Here is a 20,635-nt window from a genome sequence, read left to right on the forward strand (position 1 = left end):
TCACTGGTTTTGTTCCCATATCCCAGCAGATGGTCTTAGTCAAACCAGAAAAAAGACCAGGCTGAGCCATTTTCATCCTTCTTTTTTACATTATATCCCTTGTAAGAAATGCAAGTATATAAATAAGAGGAATCTCATTAGAGATAACTAATGAGCACATTCTTTTTGCACTCTAGAGCAATGGAAGTAACTAAAATTTCTTGCAGCTTCACTTAATGACCTGCAATCTAACATCCTACTTCTTGCTTTAAGTAACTTTGCTGAAGCTTCCTATGATAAGCCTGTCATAATAATCCTTGAATCAACACCCTTCCCATATTATTTATACGATAGATTCCAGGACAAAGCGAGCTCAGCAAAAACACTGACTAATGACCACAGAATAGTGATAAAAAAGTTAAAGAGCAAAAAATAATTCTGTATTTATGTATCTATCAGAGAAAAGAGGAGAGGCAGAAAAGCATACAGTGACCCTTTTCTGAAGCAAATATATGTGGACTGTGATAAAGAAAAGGAACCATTTTCACCACTTATTTACAACAGGAGACATGTGCCAAATTTTCACAGAGAAAAAAGAAAGCAATATTGCTACCTAGATATAGAACAAATTTGCAACCTTTTTTTTTTTTTATTACACATGGCAATTTTGAAAACATTTTTCTTGCTTCTTTTCTCAGAATAGCCAGTCTTATCAGCATTTATATTTCTGACTGTACTTTTCAACAGCGAGCACTTTCTCTGAAAAATGAATGCTCGTATTAAAATGTCCTCCAAACTTGTCATGCACAGAACTTAGGATGTTACTTTAACATCTGATGTGTTTAAATAAACATTTTCAAGAAAAGAGGCAACTAAATATTTTCCTTTCCTTGTGTATCTCCATGTTTAGGAACTAAACACAATAACTAAATTCAGCTGGTACCTTTTTTATAGTTGCAGAGTACTGAGGTAGCATGCTCTGGTCCAGACCATCTATCTGCTTTAGCTTCTCACACACAGCTTCCACACTCATTGTGCTCAGAGACACATATGATACTCCTGTGGCTGACCCTGTGCCTGCTCCTGCTCCCTGTAAGTGAGAAAATGTGCACATAAGACTTGTTCCAGTACTCAGTACATCCAGAAATTCACAATACACACTAACACAAATCAAGCTGTGTTCAACTACATTTTAAAATTAAGAGATGAGAATAAGAATGCACAGGCATTTTTAATTACTATGAGAATATCTATATATTTGGAAACATTCATTATACGTATTTATAGGAGAAAAAAACCCAGCATCTTGAGTTCTGCCTTTGTGACAAAATAACCCTCTTACGTAATTTTAAGAAACATAAAAATCAGAAGTATTAAGTACAGGTTAATCAATTTACAATGCAATTTCACACACAAGTTTCCCCCTAACTCTAGAAGTTAGTTTGGTTTGCGGATGTTTGGGGTTTTTGCTCAAATAATGCAGATACAATTTAGATTTTTTCTGTCTTAAAAACTCCTGGTTTATTATCGGACAAAGATGAACTAAAACTCAAAGACACTCAAAACAAAGATAACTCCTCAACTACTTCAATTAATTGGGTAATTTTAACAGTATCTGTTGATTTTCCAAAGGTTCCTTCAGCTCTATTTATGCAAAATCAGCCAACACACTGTGTACCACAATACTGAAACAGCAGCACTGCAAATGCCTTATGAGATACTATAAGGAAGCTTCATGTACCTCAGACTGAGGCAAGATTTAGGTAGAAATTATTTATAATTCCGCTCTGTAACACAAGAATTGTCCTGTTCATGCTGCTAGCTTTGGGGAATTTCAAAGAAAGGGTGGAAAACAAATGCATCTGCAGGCAGACAGAATATTAGGGCAGTATGTCCTTTAAAAAAAACCCAAAAAACGTTCCCCCTGGATGGGAACCTGTGCACGGTTACACTAGTGATTCCAAATTCCTAAAAGCAAAATCAGAATCAGTTCTATCAGTTAGAAAATATTTGTATGCTCTCTACTTGTGAGGGAGGTTGCACCCTCCCTTTTTTCTGAACATGAAGTCTTTGGTTCAGCATTGTAGACTGTGCACCAAATAACTCATTTTGGGAGGATGCAAAAGAGCTTCTAAGCTTCAGAGGTAATCATCACATACACAAGCCCTGGGATGTAAAAGTGCATTTTGACTATCCAGTTAATCAAGTTTTATTATATCCCTCAAATCACCAATGAAGATCGATTCAGGAGTTGTAATATTGTCTCCAATTTTTATTTAATTACTTTGAAGGTGTTTAATCTTTCAGAATTAATATAAATTACTAGATCCCAATATATTGCTTATGAAAACCAAGAGTTTCACAAAGAATGCCATTAACCTTATCTGAATTATCTAGACCAGGATATTTACAAAGAATTTATTCAACTAGTAACTCCAAGGCAGCAATCCGAAACCCCATTATCAACTACCTCAGAGTTATTTCTGACTTACTATTATCAAAGATATCCTGATCTGGGGAGCTTGGCACACCCCCTACCCAAGCTACTCTGAGTTTCAAAGTTGAGATGATATTACATGTAATCCCCGCAAAGTTCTCCACCAGATGTCCTTGAAATGGTCTTTAAACTGTGTAACTATCAGCTTCATTTGAGAACACTACTGGGGGTTGTGGGGAATTTGAATCTGGCAGCTCACACGCCCTGAAATAGCTGTGGCACCAATCTTTGTTTCTTTAACTGTTCCTAATTTTTTTAATGTCATTTCAACTGGATAATAAACAAGCAAAAGATATATCCCACTTTCTGGGAAGGCAATCCACCTAAACTACTGCAGAAAAATTAAACATTTTAATTCCACTTGAGTCTAGGCACTCATCTAGTGCTTGGTATTCCTTTAGAGGACATGCCAGCTACTCTTCAGATTCTGCAATGTCTCCCTAATTAGGTGCCTACAATACCTAATTAGTTATCATATAGGCACATAAAGGACAAATTTTAGGTCTTGATTTAGTCTGCTTTTTAGCACATCTAAAATCTGCATCATGTCAAGGACATAAGTCAATCATCAAAACTGTGAAAATGACAGAATGAAGTTTCACCCATAATCTAGTTATCATATACCTATTTTATGTACATTTTTAATTTTCCTCATTAAGAAATCACTGTGGGTCTTTCTTCAGAATACCAGCTTTATCCATTACTTTCTCATAAACACACTATTTACTATTGGCATGAGTTAGGTAATACATCAACAAAGACAACATATTAAGTTAATTCAAATCTTAATTATTTCTTGAAAGAAGGCTTATCAATTAAAATAAAAGAAACTGTTATAGCCAAAATTACATTGTGGCACCACTAAAATAAATGATCCCTAAGCAACATGTGTTAGCAATTGCCTTTGTTCTCAGAATCTATTAAATACATTATCTATGATATACCCAAAAATACACGAAGAAAAGTTTTAAACACTTCTAATTTGACAGATTCTCATTCAGATCAAAATATTTTTCTAACAGTCAATTTTTCTAACAAGTAATTTTTTCTGCATGCATTAACACCTAGTTTAAAAACTTTCCTTTGATTGTATAAAAAAGATACATGAAAACTGAAATATTTAGACTATTTTTGTTAAAGTGTGAACTGTTTGAAATACATGCACATTAATCCAAATCATTCTTTATGAAAAGGGCTCTCTGAAGAATAAGTAATGTAATAGCTTTAGGGATATTGTCATCATGTAAGTGAATTAAAACTGTACTTAAACTGACACATTTTTCAGCCTTAGTGGTTTTGTTAGGGATGCTTAGAGAACATTAGTCTGAAAAGTATTTGCCATGCAAAAGCTAAAAAGCAGCTTGTCAAAACAAACCTCAAGGCTAGTAATGAGCATTAGTTTACAGACAGCCCAGCATGAAGCACCAGTATGATAGCTTCTGGAATGACTCTGAAACGAGTGAATGTGAATTCAGAGAAAGTGCCTGTACCTGTCTGCTTTTGTTTAACTCAGACTTACACAGCTTTGAGAAAAGGACAAAACAGAATTAAAATAAACAACAGCTTAAAGTGATATCACAAAGGTTGAACAAACAGAGAACATGCTTTGAAGTAAACAGAGGAAATCAGGGTTAGGATAGACACAGGATATTTTCATAAAGTGATGAAACTGTTAAAATAGGTCTTCAAAATGTACATTTAGGATATGCTATACAAATGCTATTTTTATGAGCAGACTATTCTGTTTTGCATTTGTAAAAAAACCACTTGCTATATTCTGTTTTGCATAAAGGTTTTAGATTATGCTTCTGACAGAAAATCCTCCTTTTAATGAAAAACATTCTCCTGCCATTTCAAGATCACATTATACTACCAATGTGCCTCAAATAACTTTTCAAACTTCTGTCTAACCAAATCTGCCAACTCCCCTCACCCCCACCCCCCTGAAAAAGCCTCAGAAACAAACCAGCACCACCCACAGAATAGAAAAGTTATTTCTTGTTAGCAAAAATATTCAAAGCACAAAAATGCTACACAAAAGCATTGGAAAATCCATAAGAAAACTTCCAGGCCATACATTTTCATTCATGCACAAACTTTTGAAAAGTACTTCCAGTTTCTTAAGAAGTAGTCTATGTTTATCTATACTACATGCTCTGGGCCACGTTAGTCATCATTCAAAGCACACACACTACATCTTAAGAGATTATATATTCAGTGCAGTATGAAAAAATGTACTTAAACAAAGTAATTACATTGGAACAAGCTACTTCCTAAGAAGTCAAAATTAACAATGCAAACTAAAGCACAAAATTAAGTTTATTTTTTGCATAAGCACTGCTAATGCTAGCTTGATTCCTAATATAAAAAGTGATTCTGTGAACCATTCCATGTTAACATTTCATGACTGGTAACGCTGCAATCTACCTACAAACTCTTCAAAACGGCACTCTGGAAGTTTTTGAAGTTATTCAGAAATAAGCTTTTGTACAATAAAACCAGCAGAAATGCACACTTGTCTCCATCACAGATGTCAAAGACATCTTAAGACTATTTTCATTAGTGATTCAAGCTGATAACCCAAAATTTGCAATGCACCTTCATGCTGATACAGCCAAATAGGTGGTATTTGGTCAACTTACCCGTTTGACATCTATGTTTTGATCCATTCAGCAAAGAACAGTAAAATATGGTCTGAGATAGACAAGTTTTATCATCAGGAACAGAATCGAAGTACAGAAAGTGACTGAAGTAAAATTCTTGATACAGGATGACTACTCTCAAAATATTCCTGATTTCTATTAAGCTAACCTAGACTTATACAGATGTTATGAGACTAATGATCATGGTCTGTAATTTCAGAACTTGGTCACTCCAACATCCGACTGACAAGAACAGCAGAGCCATAACTAGATCACATAACAGCCTCCACACAGCTCTGTCAACTCATGCAATAAACAGAAATTACGATCTGTATGAAAAAGAAAAATTTTACTCCCGAGGAATCCTGTTTTTTCGCCCTGTTATGACTCAAACATTCAAAACAATGATTATTCTTTATTTTACACAGGAGTTGCAACATTCCTGGCTCCTTGCCAATTTAGCATGAAAGACAATTTTGATTCTACATGCTCCTCTTGTTTTCAATCACCAAACCAATTACACATCTTGGCGTTCATTAACTACTTTGTGGAGATTTTTTTTAGTTTATTTAATTACTCTGCGTGCACCAAACCATTTAATAAGTTGGATCACTTATACAGTAGCAACGACCCATCAATTAAGATCTACCTAAATAGCTGGATGAAATTATTGTAACCATCATCTACAGATAATTGTAGCACATAACACAAATATAATATTGTTTCCTTTCATAGAAAATTCAATAAAGTTGACAAAAGAAGTGGATTTAGAGTAGATGAAACCCTGATAAGACATCGTGTATCATATCCTGACTAACAACTTTCTAGTCAACCTCCCAAGAGACTTTAAAAAAAATTCGAAGTTTTAGATTTACACCATCTGTTAAACATTGCTAAGTCTTAGAAAAGTATATGATCTGATACGCTGCATTATAGACTCACAATAGTAAAAATTAAATAAAAGAAACAGATCTAACAAAATCTTCCATTATCATTATCCCAAAGGAAGTTTCTTTTTAATGTTTTAATTCCTGTATTTTCTTACCTAAAGGCAATAGGTTACTTAACTTATAGGAGTCTTAAACTGCTGTTTGAAGCTGCACCTAAATGTGCATTAAGATACACTCAGCAGCAAGCAGAAGAGCACCAGTTCCAGTTCTGCTGCAGAAACTCATTCACTACTTTCCCCCAAGACTAAATCCCACTTTTCCAGGCTTGTGTCCCTTCTCACACTCACAGGGACACACACTCTTCAGCCAACACACCAATACTTTTGAGAAAGTCCTTAATTTTCCTTGCACTGACAAGTCTCAAAGGTCTGGGAAACAAATGGGATACTGAGATAAGGAATCAAACATAAGGATGGCATTTCCAAAGGAAAAATTACTCTAAAGTCATCCCTTCACACAAGGTAGCAAATTACTTGGCAGAGAGAAATTTAGTGTACCTTTTCCATTGCACTGTACATACATGGTTTCTCATTGAAAGTTATGTACAGTTTGGAATTTGTGTGGGGTTTGATTTTTGTCATTGCACAATAGTAGAAAGACATTTTTTCAATGATATACTAAAAGAAAAAGTAAATGCAATCAAACTATAACAATTGCCAACAACTATTGGCAGCAAATATTAAGAGAATCATGACAGTCACACTAAACCCTTTGTTTTGGCATAAATCATGATTACCATAATTACAGTTAAAACATATACCATAAAGGTCACATCCTACATATGAATACATAGGATAAAACAAAACAAGACATAGAAAAGGTAACTGTTAACGTTCTGACTCAAAAATAAACTTATGACCAGCAATGTTTTGTTTTTCCATTTTTATCAGAGCTGCCTTATACTGTGTTACCTGCAATAGCTTTATGTCACCAACTAAAGAAGTCGGGTTCGGGCGAGAGAGTTGACTGAAGCAGAAAAACACAATTACTTCTAAAACTTAAGCACTCAATGACCAGCTGTCATTCTACACTCTGTTTAGCTGCCACGACACTTACTGAAAGCTCACCACAGCTACTGAGAAAGGCAAGGGGAAAACTACAGGGAAAACAGAGTATGTCTTACAAGTGAAATATTAGCTTTTAAATTCATTCACGAACTACATTAGTTTTCAACTACTCTATTTGCTCACCAAAGCCACTGATGCAGTGTTAGTGAACTGCAGTTATGATTAATGCAGACTCATTACTGCTGAAAAAGCAATGAGATGCTAAAATTTCCACACCACATGACTACTCATTTACCATTGAGGGGTCTGTGGGTGAAGGAAGCCCCTCATCAGCATCCTCCTTGATAACATCCTAACAACAACAAAATATTATGGTTTGGGTAAAAATGATCAAGGCCTCAACAAAAATTATGAAGTAAACAGTGAATGAGAATGATCTCATAATAATGCATAATTCAATAGAAACACATTTGTTTTTTATAAGTGATTAAACCTTTCACCACCTTTTAACAGCCTTGCTCATTGTATCAATACCCTAGAATTAAAGCAACCAACAAGTGAGGCTTTTACTTTTTTATCTTCCCTTAGTTCATAATTCCATTTGAACAGCCATCTGCCAGTAAAATAAATACCGTCAAACAGGAAATTTATTATTCTATAGGAAGCTAGAAAAGTCTGCTAGTTTTGCCCTTCTAATGGGTAAAGTTAAATTATATATACTTCCAAAAACACTTAAGATAAATGTATTTTGTTTTATTTAAATATTAAAAGTATTTCTTTTAACGTTCTTCCAGATCTTCCAGTTTCTAGCATTCTTTACAACATTAAAGGATGTAATTTTAACTTCTCCACATACAAAGAATTTGTATTATTAAAAAAAAAATTGAACATAAATTTACAAGTAGCACTCATTTTCTTATATCACTACATCTCTTTTGGTACTATAGTACAGTTGGCATTTTCATTAATATATCTTTTGCCAGTATCACAGGTCATTCTCCTCTAATCTTTATACATGGATGCTAGAATTGGTTTTCCTCTGTAAGGAATTTCTAAAGTTAAAACAAAATACATTTACATTACATGTTAATAACATCTTTGCTTAAAATATTTATAATATAAAGCTTATACTTGTCTAAAAGAGAATCATCATTAATAATCCTCATTTTCATTACTCACTATATTTATTGTCTAGGTTAGTATTTGAATTACCCTTCAAAATACTTACTAGGCCATTGTTCTGATCTCTGGACAAACTCGTTTTTAGTGGTGGACGTGAGATGAGATGAGAACTGCCAGGGTAATACCTTGGCATGTAAAGATATGGGGCAAAGAATGGCTATGGGAAAAAAAAAAGGTGTAACAAAAAAGGGACAAACAATTACACAAATCAAGGTGTAATAATAAAATAAAAATCATTACAACAAAACACATTCTCTAGTTGAGTTTCATAAAGTAAAAAAGAGCAATTACTAATAGCTTTCTTTACTTTTTGCATTGAACCATTGAACAGAAGTCAATCAAAAGTTCTGGAGTGAGTTCTTCAAAATCCCTCAGTAAATGACCCTTTTTTTTTCCTCTGAGCCAATGGGTGCTCTGGTATAGTTTTCTGGAGGAACAAAGTCAGAATGGTTTTGGTAGCTACACTCTAACATCTGTTTATCTGTTCCAAATATGGAAAAAGGATAATTTAACAACAATTCTGGCAATTTCACTCTCTGACCTTCTAACCTAAAAATCAGATGCTCAGTAAAACTTTGAGCCATTCATAACAGCCGAGACAATTGTACCAAATAAAGAAAGTGTGATACATAATTGCATCACTAGAATTTCCCATATTTGTGGCACCCATCCTGGGGAGTTCCACAAACACTAGATTTTATAAACATATGAATAGATGCTTATAGCAGACACTATTGGAGCTTTGTTTTGCCGGAAATATATTAATGCATTTTGTTCATACTATTTTAAGGGACAGTGTTAATTTAGACTTTAGGAAAAGCAGAATTACAGCACTAATTGCTTTCAACTCATTGCACAGTTCTTAAAAAAACTCCCAAAATAAAATAAATAAAAAAAACCAACAAACCAACAAGTAAAAAACAACAAAACACCATAAAAACCTAAAAAAAATCTCAAAACAATGGCTGTATTACCGATTTCTGATGTTTCTATGTGTAGCATTTTCAAAATTGCACTATCCAGATACTTTAGAAGAGAACATATTATCTGATTTGTGTTTCTGCACATGACAAGATTCTGATTAGTCTATAGCACCATATTCAGCATAGAGTAAATCATTCTATGACTCAAGGGAGAATCTATGAGGAAGGAGAAAAATTTGTTGAAATATTCCACTTTAGATCTGGCAATAAGACTTAAAAACTTCTGCATTCAGAAGCAGCTCTAAATGAACTGAGAAATTCAAGTTTAGTTTCTGAGTATATCATTTATGTAGACAGCATATGCTACAATTTCAAGCTCTTTATGGAAAATAAAAATGGTTCCATATTCTTAGCTGCTAGAGGTAGATTCTGAGCACTTTCACAACTATCACAAAAATTTCATACGCTTTTCCAGCATAAGAAGTTACACAATATTTATTGTAGCCATTAGTCTAAATGGGGAAGTTTGGTTACCTAGCCCTCGCCTTATATTATCTGGCTAGTATAGAATGATGCAGGAAAGTTCACTGAATTAAAACCATTCCACTGTCATAAGGCACATTCTACAAATAATACAAACCTTTTTTTAAAGAGAGATTAATTTCCAGAAAATACCACAGAATAATTTAATGCCTCAGTTTTCCACTAACAGCTTAAACCATGTGGAAAACCCCCAAGCATGAAATGCTTAACGATCAAACTGCATTCAAGTGCCCGGCTCTCACTGCAGAGCCTCTCCTCTGAAACACACAGGGAGCTTGCTGGTTGCATGATATCAAACTACAAAGCAATGGAAAAAATCTGTCCACTAAGACAATTATCCCACAATCCTCTCATAACTTCTAATCAACCCCTGAGACCATTTCAGCTACTCCACTGTTTCCCAACTGCAGGATTAATTCTCCCTTAGAGGCCAAGCACTACTTCATCTGAAGTACAATACAGGTATCCTGAAAACATGAGATCAATATAAATATATATTGGGCATAAACCAGTGCAGAGTTGCTCTTCAAGTCTGCAGATAGCGTACAAAGCTTAATGGATGTAGCAAAACATCGTTTTTCAAGATAGCAAAGAATTTTTCTCCTCTTTTGTGAAAAAAAAAAAAAAAAAAAAAAAAAAAAAAGTATTCACCTACCATAATTTCTTGCTCCCACCCAGGAAATCCCAATTAGACTTGCCTACTGCTCTGGCCTTCCCTGTAAGAAACATCCTCTCCCCAATGATCCATGGGAGCAGCAATTTTGAGAAGCTGAACTTGAATTCAGCTTTCAGCCAGGCCCATTAGACAGTGGCAAACAGTACATGTCCAGCTTAGTCCTATACTGAGCCAGAGTGCTAAATTGAAGAGCTTCTAAATGGGACCATAATCTTCCCTTTACAGCTAACCAGAGGGAGAACTGGGTTTTAAACCAAAAGTTAAAGGATTACATCACTGGAAGTTCAAGGTCCGTATCATAGGAGAATCTAAAGAAAAAGAAGAAACATACATAATAAAAAAAATATGTATTTTCCAAAAATAGTGTTTTCCCCAAGAGCTCAAGGGGGGTTTTCTTAAGCATAAATGAATGCTTAAACTCAACAAGGTACCATTTACTGGTCAGAATATGGCACATATCCCCAGAACTGAGGGTGTTTTTGAATAAAATCCAGCCATTTCGACAGAAGTATTTGAATCCACTGTGTTGTGTCATACCAGTATGCAAGACATCTCTCAGAAACTTCTACTGGGGAGAGTCTATTCTTCAGCTGCTATTCTATTTTTTAAACACTACTTCAACAAAAAACCTGAGAAATTAAATATGATTGAAAATGCTGAAGGAAACAGATTTTCAGGATGACTTTTATACTTTTAAAAGCTTCTCATCACTTATCTCAGTATGTGGTGTACATGACAGTACCTTTATGAGTTCAAAGTAATGAATACAGTTCTCTGACAATATTTATTAAGTGACACACTAAAAACAATTATACTTTAGAAGGCCAGTATAAAATTCCAGTGAGAAAGGTCAAAATTGAAGCATTTTAGTCTTCAGCAGGCAGAAAATGACACACACCTGTAAACCTTAACACAAATGAACAAATAAGCTCTTTGTCAGAACAGCTTATGACTCACCAATAATTGTTTCTCTAATGTTTATTGGAGCCAAAAACCCCCACACAGGTTTCAACAGTTTATCACCCCTGGCTTTAAACCTTGTCATGTACAGTAACACAAAACAGGGTAAAACAACAAAAACAGGGCTTCCGTGAATGAAAGCTGCCAATGAAACAGCTACTTGGACTAATCCGAGTTAGTATCAGCACAAATATTCATGTGTCAAGCATTTATCAGTGTTGGAGTACTTCAAAATATGTTATTTTACGTTATTTTCAACAAAACAACATACTGTCACTGTCTTTAAGGCATATAAGAATAATTTTAGAATAGATAAAAAGTTCTGGCCTACATATACTTTTTTTGCCTTGGTTAACAAACACTGATTTAGGAATAACTCAATTTACTTTTCACCTTACTAGGTTATATGTTTATCTACAGTCAAATCTACTTAATGTTGAGGCTATTTCCTGTATGTAGAAGTAAGCTATGACTTATATCAGCTCTCTGTGTTTTTTTCATTATAATATTGCAGAAAAAAAAAATGAAAAATAAAGATTAAAAATACTGAACACATCCCACAAAACCAGAAAGCTTAGACTCTCTCTGACTCTACAGTGAAGCCTGCCAATTTTCACGTGAGCCATTGCCAGGACTACTTTCTGAGGCCCACAAATAGCTCAAAAATGTATGTTTTATGCAATTCATGTTAATTCCTTTAAACTAGTACAAGCTTAGGTAAAAACTACTAGCTCAAGTAAAAGATCAGGGAATAACTTTAAAAAGAGACAAAGGGAAGACAGACATACATTCTTATAATCTATCTCCCCGCTTGAGTTTCTGTATGTTTTACCAAAAGTCACCGAAAAATACAGGATCCCTTCCAATGTCTGTGAGCATGTGAATAACTCAGCACAGTTTACCCCCCACCCCCACCAAAAAAAGAAATAAGAATAACAAACAAAAACCCCTGCAATACCAAACAACTGAGCGGTTTCTCAAAATTATTCTTTCCCCTTTGTGACTTGTTTTTCTGATGCTGTTGACCATGTTTCTTCCCCAGACAACAGTGACTGAACATTACTGCAAAATTTGTCAGCTCTTGGACTTTTCTCCACTCCTAAATAAAACTTGCATAGGTATTTTAATATTTAATAGATGACATCTGCAGTATTACCAGACTAAATCAGAAGAATGTTAACTGGATCTCGATTATTTACCCGATTGTAGAATGGATGCTGAGGTCCTGTCATACCACTGTAGTAACTGCTGTGAGGCTGTGGGGATAAAACTCCGCTATTGAAAGGCCCATTGAAAGAGGTTGTAGAAGAGCAAGCTGAGGAAGGCTGACTGAACAGAGATGTTGCTCTAGCAGGTGCCTCATGTAAAGGCAAGGTGGGATAAGGAAGTCCTCCAATATTCATCTGATCTCTTGCAGCACGAACATCTGAAAAATAAATTTTTCAGAAAGAAAAGATTTTACTTGCAGTATTTGGATTTTTTTTATTTGTTTGCCAATTCACTACAGTACATTTTTGTATATTTAACTCCAATCAGAATTAAGTAGAACATCAAGAAGGTCAAATTTCAGCTGGATTTCATTGATTTTTCTTGATCAGATCTACACAGGAGTCTTTAGGAAAGTTAGCATGGCTTATTACATAAACCATAGCATATGGTAGCATATTAAATTTCTCTAAACATCTAGATTTTTTTTAAAAATGTGGCATAAAGGAACCTAACAGTCACTCTCCAAGAGAAGCTGCTCCAAGGCTGCTCTGTACCATGGCAGAGTGACAAATCCCAGCACACAGGGGCCACTTCTGATCCACCAGGGGCTGTCAGCGCTCTCACAGCAGGTGCTAGAGAGATCTGGGAGTTGCCAAAGAAACAAAGGTCCCCAACAAGCCTCAGCCCAGGCAGTTTGTGCCTCCAGGGGTGCAGGAAGGGTGTAGACACCCTCCTCAAAAGGTAAGCTCCCTTGGTAGTCATCATCCTCTCAAAAGGAGCTCAGACATGACGTCCACAAGGCACAAACCTATACTCCTCTGCACTCACCAGAAATGTGACAATGCAGACAGAGCTCCCATCCAGATCTCAAGCTGCTGGGAGGGGCCAGAGCCTGTCACCAGCATCAGATGGCAGTAGAGACAACAGCTGTGTGAGACATGACCAGGCAGACAACCCTGGTCCAGCCTGGTGGCAGAGTTAAGTAAGTAAGCAGAAAGATTAAGAAGCATGAGAGAGTCAGAGGACAGAGACTGCTGGAAACATGCTCCAGCCTCCCTGAGACAGAACAGCCACCAGAGAAAAGCCAAGATCCAGGGGACCCTGTATTCTCCCCATAACAGGCAAAAGGCACCCATGTCAGGGGACATTCATGTTGGACATCAGCAAAAATTTCTCCAATAAAAGTGATATGGAGATCAGCCAGGAACTCCAGAGGTAACAGAAGCCAACAGGAAAACACCACTGAAAATACTTCAAAGAAATTAAAGGGTGCTCCTCCAAGAAGGTGACACAGCTGACAGCCCAGCTGAGGTGCCTCTACCCAGTGTACACAGAGTGGGCAACCAGCAGGAGGAACTGGAAGCCACCGTGCTGCCGGAAAGCTATGACCTAGCTGCCATTCTAGAAACCTGGTGGATGAATCCCGTGACTGGATTGCAACTATTGATAGCTTCAGGCTGTTCAAAAGGGGCAGGAGAGGAAGGAGGGGAGGAGAAGCTGCCCTCTATATCAAGAGATGGAGAGATTGCAAATTCTTAAAAACAGTAGCAAGGAAGACTCCAGGAACTAGGAGACTGTCAGCCTCACCTCAGTGTGTCTGAAGATCATGGATCAGATCCTCTGAGAAGTTTTGCTAAGGCACATGGAGGACAGAGGTGATTCAAGACAGCCAGCAACAGCTTCACCACAGTGAAGTCCTGTCTGATCAACCCCGTGGCCTCCTGTGATGGAGTGACTGCATCAGTGGACAAAGGCTACAGATATCATTTATCTGGACTTCTACAAAGCTTTTCATGTCGTCGCCCACAATATCCTTCTTTCTACATTGGAGATGCATCTGATGATAGGCTGTTACACAGACAAGAAATTGGGTGTGGACAATTGCATCCCAAGGGTAGTGGTCAATGGCTCAGAGTCCCAGCAGACATCAGTGAACAGTCCCTCCGGTCCGTACTGGGGCCAGTGTTACTTAATATCTACATTAATAACATGAATGAAGGGATGAGTACATCCTCAGCCAGTCTGCAGATGACACCAAGCTGAGTGGTGCAGTTGACAGACCTGAGGGATGGGATACCACCCAGAGGGACCTGAACAAGCTCAAGACGTGGATCTATGGGAATCTTATGAGGTTTAATAAAATCACCTGGGTTAGGTCAACCCTCAGTAACACTACACACTGGGGGATGAACAGATGGAGAGGAGCCCTGCTGAAAAGGACTTGGGGGTGCTGGTAGATGAGAATCTGGACTTGGCCAAGCCATGTGCCCTTGCGGCCCAGAAAGCCGAATGTGTCCTGGGCTGCATCCACAGCAGCGTGGGACGCAGGTGAGGGAGGGGATTCTGCCCCTCTGCTGTGCCCTGGTGAGACCCCACCTGCAGGGCTGCATCCATCTCTGGGGTCCCCAGCACAGGAAAGACATCAATGTATTTGAGCAAGTCCAGAGGAGGCCACAAAGATGACTGATGAAGGATGAAACAATTCTCCTAAAAGGAAATGCTGAGAGAACTGGGATTTTTCAGAGAGAAGGCTTTGGGGTGACCTATTTGCAGTCTTCTAGCACCCGGAGAGGCCTATAAGAAAGGTGGAGAAAGACTATTTACAGGGACAAGAGAAGGGGGAAGGGCTTCAAACTGAGAATAGGTTTAGGTTAGATGTCAGGAAGAAATTCTTTACCATGAAGGTGGTAAGGTACTGGAGGTTGACCTTATGGACAAGAACTTATGGATGCCCCAACACCGCAGGTGTTCGAGATCAGGTTGGATGGGGTTCTGAATAATCTGGTCTAGTGAAAGGTGTCCCTGCACATGACGGGGGGTTGGAACTAGATCACCTTTAAGGTGCCTTCTGACCTATGCCATTATAAGATTCTAAGCAATAACTCTCCTAAGAGGAAAGGCTGACAGAATTGGGGTTCTTCAGCCTAGAGAAGACTTTGTTTCACTGACTTAATTTCTACAGAGTTTTAGATATATTTTCAAAACCATTAATGAAGATCTGAAGTCAGCTTGCATCTCTTCCACTAAAATATCATGTGTATTGGTTTCCTTCATCTCCTAAAGCACTCTGCAAAGAACAGTGGACTTCACCCTCCAAAAAAGAAATTTTAGTCTAGGATGGTCTGGCTGTTACAGCACAACTATTAAGTGAAACTGAATGGCCTCTTACTGAAGTCAAATCAGACAATCTGAAGGTATGATTTCATGAACAAATGAGTGTTCTTGTGTGACATGCCAAGTAGCTCTATTTACAATAAATAAGACATTTGTCATTTTCCATTTATTTGAAAGCGCACTTGCCTGCGATGATTTCTCGTAGCTTGGGATCCAAGTTCACTGTACAAGGCAAAAAGGTTCTTACATCACGTGCAACAAGGACAGGTGTTCGTGAGGATAAAAATACTTCAAAGTTCCGTATATCTGCATCAATTTCAAGTAGAGGTTCAACATCTTTAGTTGTAGGAATATTCTTTGAAATTCTGGGGGGTAAAATTACATACATCATAAACCATATTTATTAGAGTATGACTTCACTTTACTAAGTAATATTCTCGGGTGAAATACTAGTACAGTTGCAACCATCCTCCCTATTCTCTGAAAAATAAGAGAACCCATAAAGTACTGCACTGTCTGCAGAAAGATCAATTTCTAATATGCAAAAACCTCAAACTGCTGAACAATATGACCTAATAGTATGCTTCAGAGAAATGTCAAAGAAGCCATACATCAGTAATGTCAAATCCAAAGTAAGGGGAAGTTAATGCTTGTGAACTTTAACCCCAGATATCTATTCAAATTCCTATACCCAATTCAGAAATTCCACAGGAAAAACAATCTTGTTTTTAAACTAACTTTTTGTAACAGGAACAGGCATCTTAAAAGTTGATCAAAATCTAACAGTGCATCCATTGTAAAAAGTGGGAAAACAAACACCTGCTTTCAAGCAATTCACCTTCTAAGAAAAAGCCACAAACAAATGAAAACAACAAAACCATGAGACATGATCAATGTAAGGGACTGTTCATGCATTATGACTATTGTCAAGCAACAGTGGGGGTTTTGTGAGCTCTAGTATAAAGGGGAGTTTCAGGAAGGGACAAGTAGAAGGATTAAATGTTAGTCTTGTGAAAGTTTATGAAAAGCTCCTACCAAGCAAGTGGTGGAGGCTGACATTGTGGTTCAGATGGACCTATCTTATTTGATGTTTCATCTCATAATACTGCTATCTCATATCAAATGAGGAATGATAATCTAAATTAAAGATTGCTAAAATGAAAAAGCATTTGTCACACCCAGCATAATAAAAATGAAAACAGTGAAAGAATGCACTGATAATGGTGGACATAGTTACAGTAATGGCTATAAAGTGATACCACTCTATATGGATACCAGTGAAGTAACCACACTGTACATAAAGTAAAAAGAGAAATAAAATTATGAGGAGGAAAAAAAATATATATATTAATGTAAAATTAATTGTGATTTTTAAATGTTTTTTTTCAAAGACATGTTAAGACTACAACTCCATGATAAAGGGGAAAAGCACAAATATGTTGGCTGCTCTGTGAGCTGCTGCAACTTGCTTAAAAGAAGAATGTACAACAGAACAAAGAAAGTGTAAGCAACTTCCTGACTACTGGACAACTTCTCTGACTACTGGACAATTAAAAGAGCTAAGGTACCTACCAATGCTGTCATGGGGGAAATGAGTACACTGGTACATGGATGGGAAGGGAGACAGGAGACTCATGCACACTCAGCAAATCATCAGTACACCAGGAATCTCTTACATTAAATAAATTTGAACTCACATTGTGTCTTTGAAAAAAAAAACAACAAACACTTAAAAGAAACCCCCAACTGGTTGTAATTGAATTGCATTTTTAATAGAGCTAATGAACTAAGTCTACCATTAGCTGAACAATCGTATCCTATTTCACAATTTGTCTGCTTCTTAAAAGCAACAATCTTTTTTAATCTTTATTTTTAGATCCTCCATAGAGAGTAGAATTTTATGTACCATGGGATTATTCCAGAGACAAAAGTGGCAGATTTACACAGAATACTTAGCATTTAATGTTAAGAAAGATAAAAGAACTGAGAGTCAATGCTACATGCTTGAAGTAAGTGCAACTCTATTGCATTAAAAATGTATTTCAGCTGTGTTAATCTTTTAATCTGATCTTTTATGACATTCTTGCCATATACTAAGAGTAGAATTAACAAATTTCTATAAATTTTACTGGAAAATAATGGACCATGAACCTAACAGATGAAGGATACTGCCATACCACGCTGTCATAAACAGCGTCTGTGAATAACTTCATTCACAGAGGTTACTTTATAGCACAGGAAAAATGTAACAAATATAAAGCATAAAAGCAAGTGTAGGCTATTCTAACAAAGGTTCTGATTCTGCAAATCATTATGAGACATTGTCCAGATGGCGGCTGGATTATCCACTTTAGGGAAGCTCAGTGTATGTAATACTTCAGAGACTCCAGCCTTAAGAGAATAAAAGGTGGTGCTTCTGTGAGAAGACAAACTCAACACTCAAAGGTTGCAATTTCAAATAATGGGAACAGTTCATTCTTTGGCAGAGTTTAAACAAATCCAGTAGAAGCTGAAAGTAGTCCTAACCTCAAGGAGAGTACAGCCCAAAGGAAAAATAAGAACACTGGCAGTATGAAAATAAATCTTGTATACTCCACAGAATCTGAGAAAATAATATTTTACACTAATATTTAGCTACTACCTTAGGTTGTTCTATTTAGCCTTATATAAAACTACAAGTAAACTGACTGTAAATGTGTATGCCATCTGATGTTAATCAAATATCAGATGGTAAAAAAACCACAAGATCCTTAATGCACGCTTTACTTATATATATTTCTTATATATATCTACTGTCAGTATTTTAGACAGGAGTTCAACAGTGGAAAAGTAAAAATTAAGTCACTTTTCAAGTCAGGAATTGAAGAGTTAAAGAGTGGCCTACTTCAACACTTCAATCTACAAAATAAAAAGCCAAAAGGGAATGTGACATAGATTTAAATAAAACACACAGCTGATGAATCACATGAAACAAATTAGCTGATTTTTAATGCCAGCTCTACTTAAGTCTGAATGCGAACAGTGTTCTGAATACGATGAACAAAGCTACTGTTCAGAAGCCAATAGCCCACTGCTGGTGTGCAGATTGAAGTCTCTATTCTAACCTCCTGAGCTCAATGTCTTAAACTACGCCTTTGAAAGAAATATTTATGTAAATGATAATCTTTTGGCGAAGAGCCACCAAAACCATACGTGCCTGCACTTCTCAGATAAAAAAAATAAAAGGTTAGCATTTAAAGCACTTTAGGAGTTACTTTTTCTAAAAAATAAGCATTCAGATCTAAAAATAAAGCACTGTGAACACACTATTCTCATTTTGAAGCTAGATTCCTAAGGCAAAATAATTATTTTTTAAACCAAAAAACATCAAAAAGTGTCAGTGTTACAGACTGTCTGTTTCCAGGAGAAACTATTTGAATTTAGAAGGAATGAAGCTAAAACAAAACATTTCATTGATTGAAATGAACCTTAAAAATTCATTCCACTACTCTTCACAACTCTTTCCCATGAGCAGCTGAAATTAAGAAGTGCTTTCATTGTGAAGGAAGTTATATTGCAACAATGATGAATTATTTCTAGCTTTCTCCTCAAATAAAGATAACTTACTGCAAGTACACAGAGGCACATCATCTCATCTTTCATTCAAGAAACTGTAAATTAAGACTCAAATGTGTTCTAATTACGTTCACCTTGTACTTCACGTCAGACTTAGAAAATAACCACCACGGTCTGACAGTGTGTCCAGCACTGAATGTTGCCAGCATAGCTCAGAGGAAGGTGCTAAGCTGTTGCATCTATTGACCATTTCCTTCACTAACCGGCTAGGTGGTGGCAAAACGGCAACAGCCAAAATCAACCACCCCCATCTGCACTGGAGATGCCCACATTGCCTATGCCATTGGCTACGTCAGGCCCTGGAACATGCCAGCAGGATTTACCCACGTCTTCCCCCAGCCAGGGGTTTTGGGACAGGCGCTCAAGGCTGGCTCTGGCACGGTGCAGCCGAGTAACCAGGCCGTGGTGACAGAGCTGTGAGAAGCCTCACTGCAGGGCTCTCACGCCTGAGTTAAGAACAGCTTTTAAGCTCGGACCTTTGCCCTTGGTCCTCCTCCAAGCTACATCTGTGCACCTTCGGTCTTGACCTTGACCACTGGCTTAACTTCCTGCCTTGATCTGGGCCTTGTGGCTACACACCACAGGCCTGTTTGCTGTCCCCGGTTACCGCTCTTCCCGTCTGACTCCTGAGGGACTGCTCGCCCTGCTCCCAACGCCCTGCCTGCCGTGCTGCCCTCCTCGGCTCCCGGCTCCCGCTCTCACGGAGCAGCCTACTCCGCTGTTCCCGCGCTGGTGGGAGCTTGACTTCTTTACGTGTCCTCATACTGCCAAGGGCCACTCTCCCAGCTCCTTCCAAACCTCTCTCCCTGAAGCTGAAAACAAACAAATGCTTCAAATGAATCTTTGCACACCTAATTTTTTTTCTCATGTGTTTTACAGGAGCAAGCAACTGCAAGGACAACAGTCATTTAACTTTTTCACTTCATAAAAAGCAAATTAATTAATTGCTATTAAATAATGGAACAACAGAAGGCATGAGCACGAAGGCATGTCATGTTTTATCTATCATGCACTTTTTAATTTTTTCCTCTCAATACAGTACAAGTCAAAAATGTTGCTTAAAATAATGAAATAATTTGTCATTAAAAATGAGAAAAAAACTTTCTAGAGGTTTGATACTGAGAAACACAAAACTAGAAAATCTTGTCCACTATGGAATGCAATATAAAATTTTGATGTGTAACAGTCTGCGAATTAGACGTCTGATCTCTAATACCTAATAATCAAATCCTACCAACGCCATGCTTTGCACTGAAGTTACTTATCCTACTCCTCTCATGTTTGCTCCATATAGTGACAGTGTTAAAGGCTCCCACACAAATCTCTCCAGGAACTTTG

At 37.1% G+C, this 20,635-nt stretch overlaps 1 protein-coding gene across 7 annotated transcripts in view; it reads right to left on the minus strand.

The window, feature by feature from the left end:
• The window catches only part of KIDINS220 (kinase D interacting substrate 220), a 78,837-nt gene that overhangs the window by 6,333 nt on the left and 51,869 nt on the right, over window positions 1-20,635 (minus strand). For 3 of the 7 annotated variants that reach the window (XM_040057649.2, XM_040057650.2, XM_058419628.1), the window contains 5 exons: window positions 15,869-16,047; window positions 12,559-12,785; window positions 8,304-8,414; window positions 7,371-7,427; window positions 923-1,069 (listed from right to left, as the gene is read on the minus strand). In XM_040057649.2, the coding sequence (XP_039913583.1) occupies window positions 923-1,069; window positions 7,371-7,427; window positions 8,304-8,414; window positions 12,559-12,785; window positions 15,869-16,047 (721 nt within the window). The remainder of the gene's footprint in view (window positions 1-922; window positions 1,070-7,370; window positions 7,428-8,303; window positions 8,415-12,558; window positions 12,786-15,868; window positions 16,048-20,635) is intronic. The other 4 variants (XM_040057652.2, XM_040057653.2, XM_040057654.2 and 1 more) reach the window with 2 other exon arrangements.

Source organism: Hirundo rustica, chromosome 3 (genome assembly GCF_015227805.2).
Source record: "Hirundo rustica isolate bHirRus1 chromosome 3, bHirRus1.pri.v3, whole genome shotgun sequence".
In the NCBI taxonomy this organism is placed as follows: domain Eukaryota; kingdom Metazoa; phylum Chordata; class Aves; order Passeriformes; family Hirundinidae; genus Hirundo; species Hirundo rustica.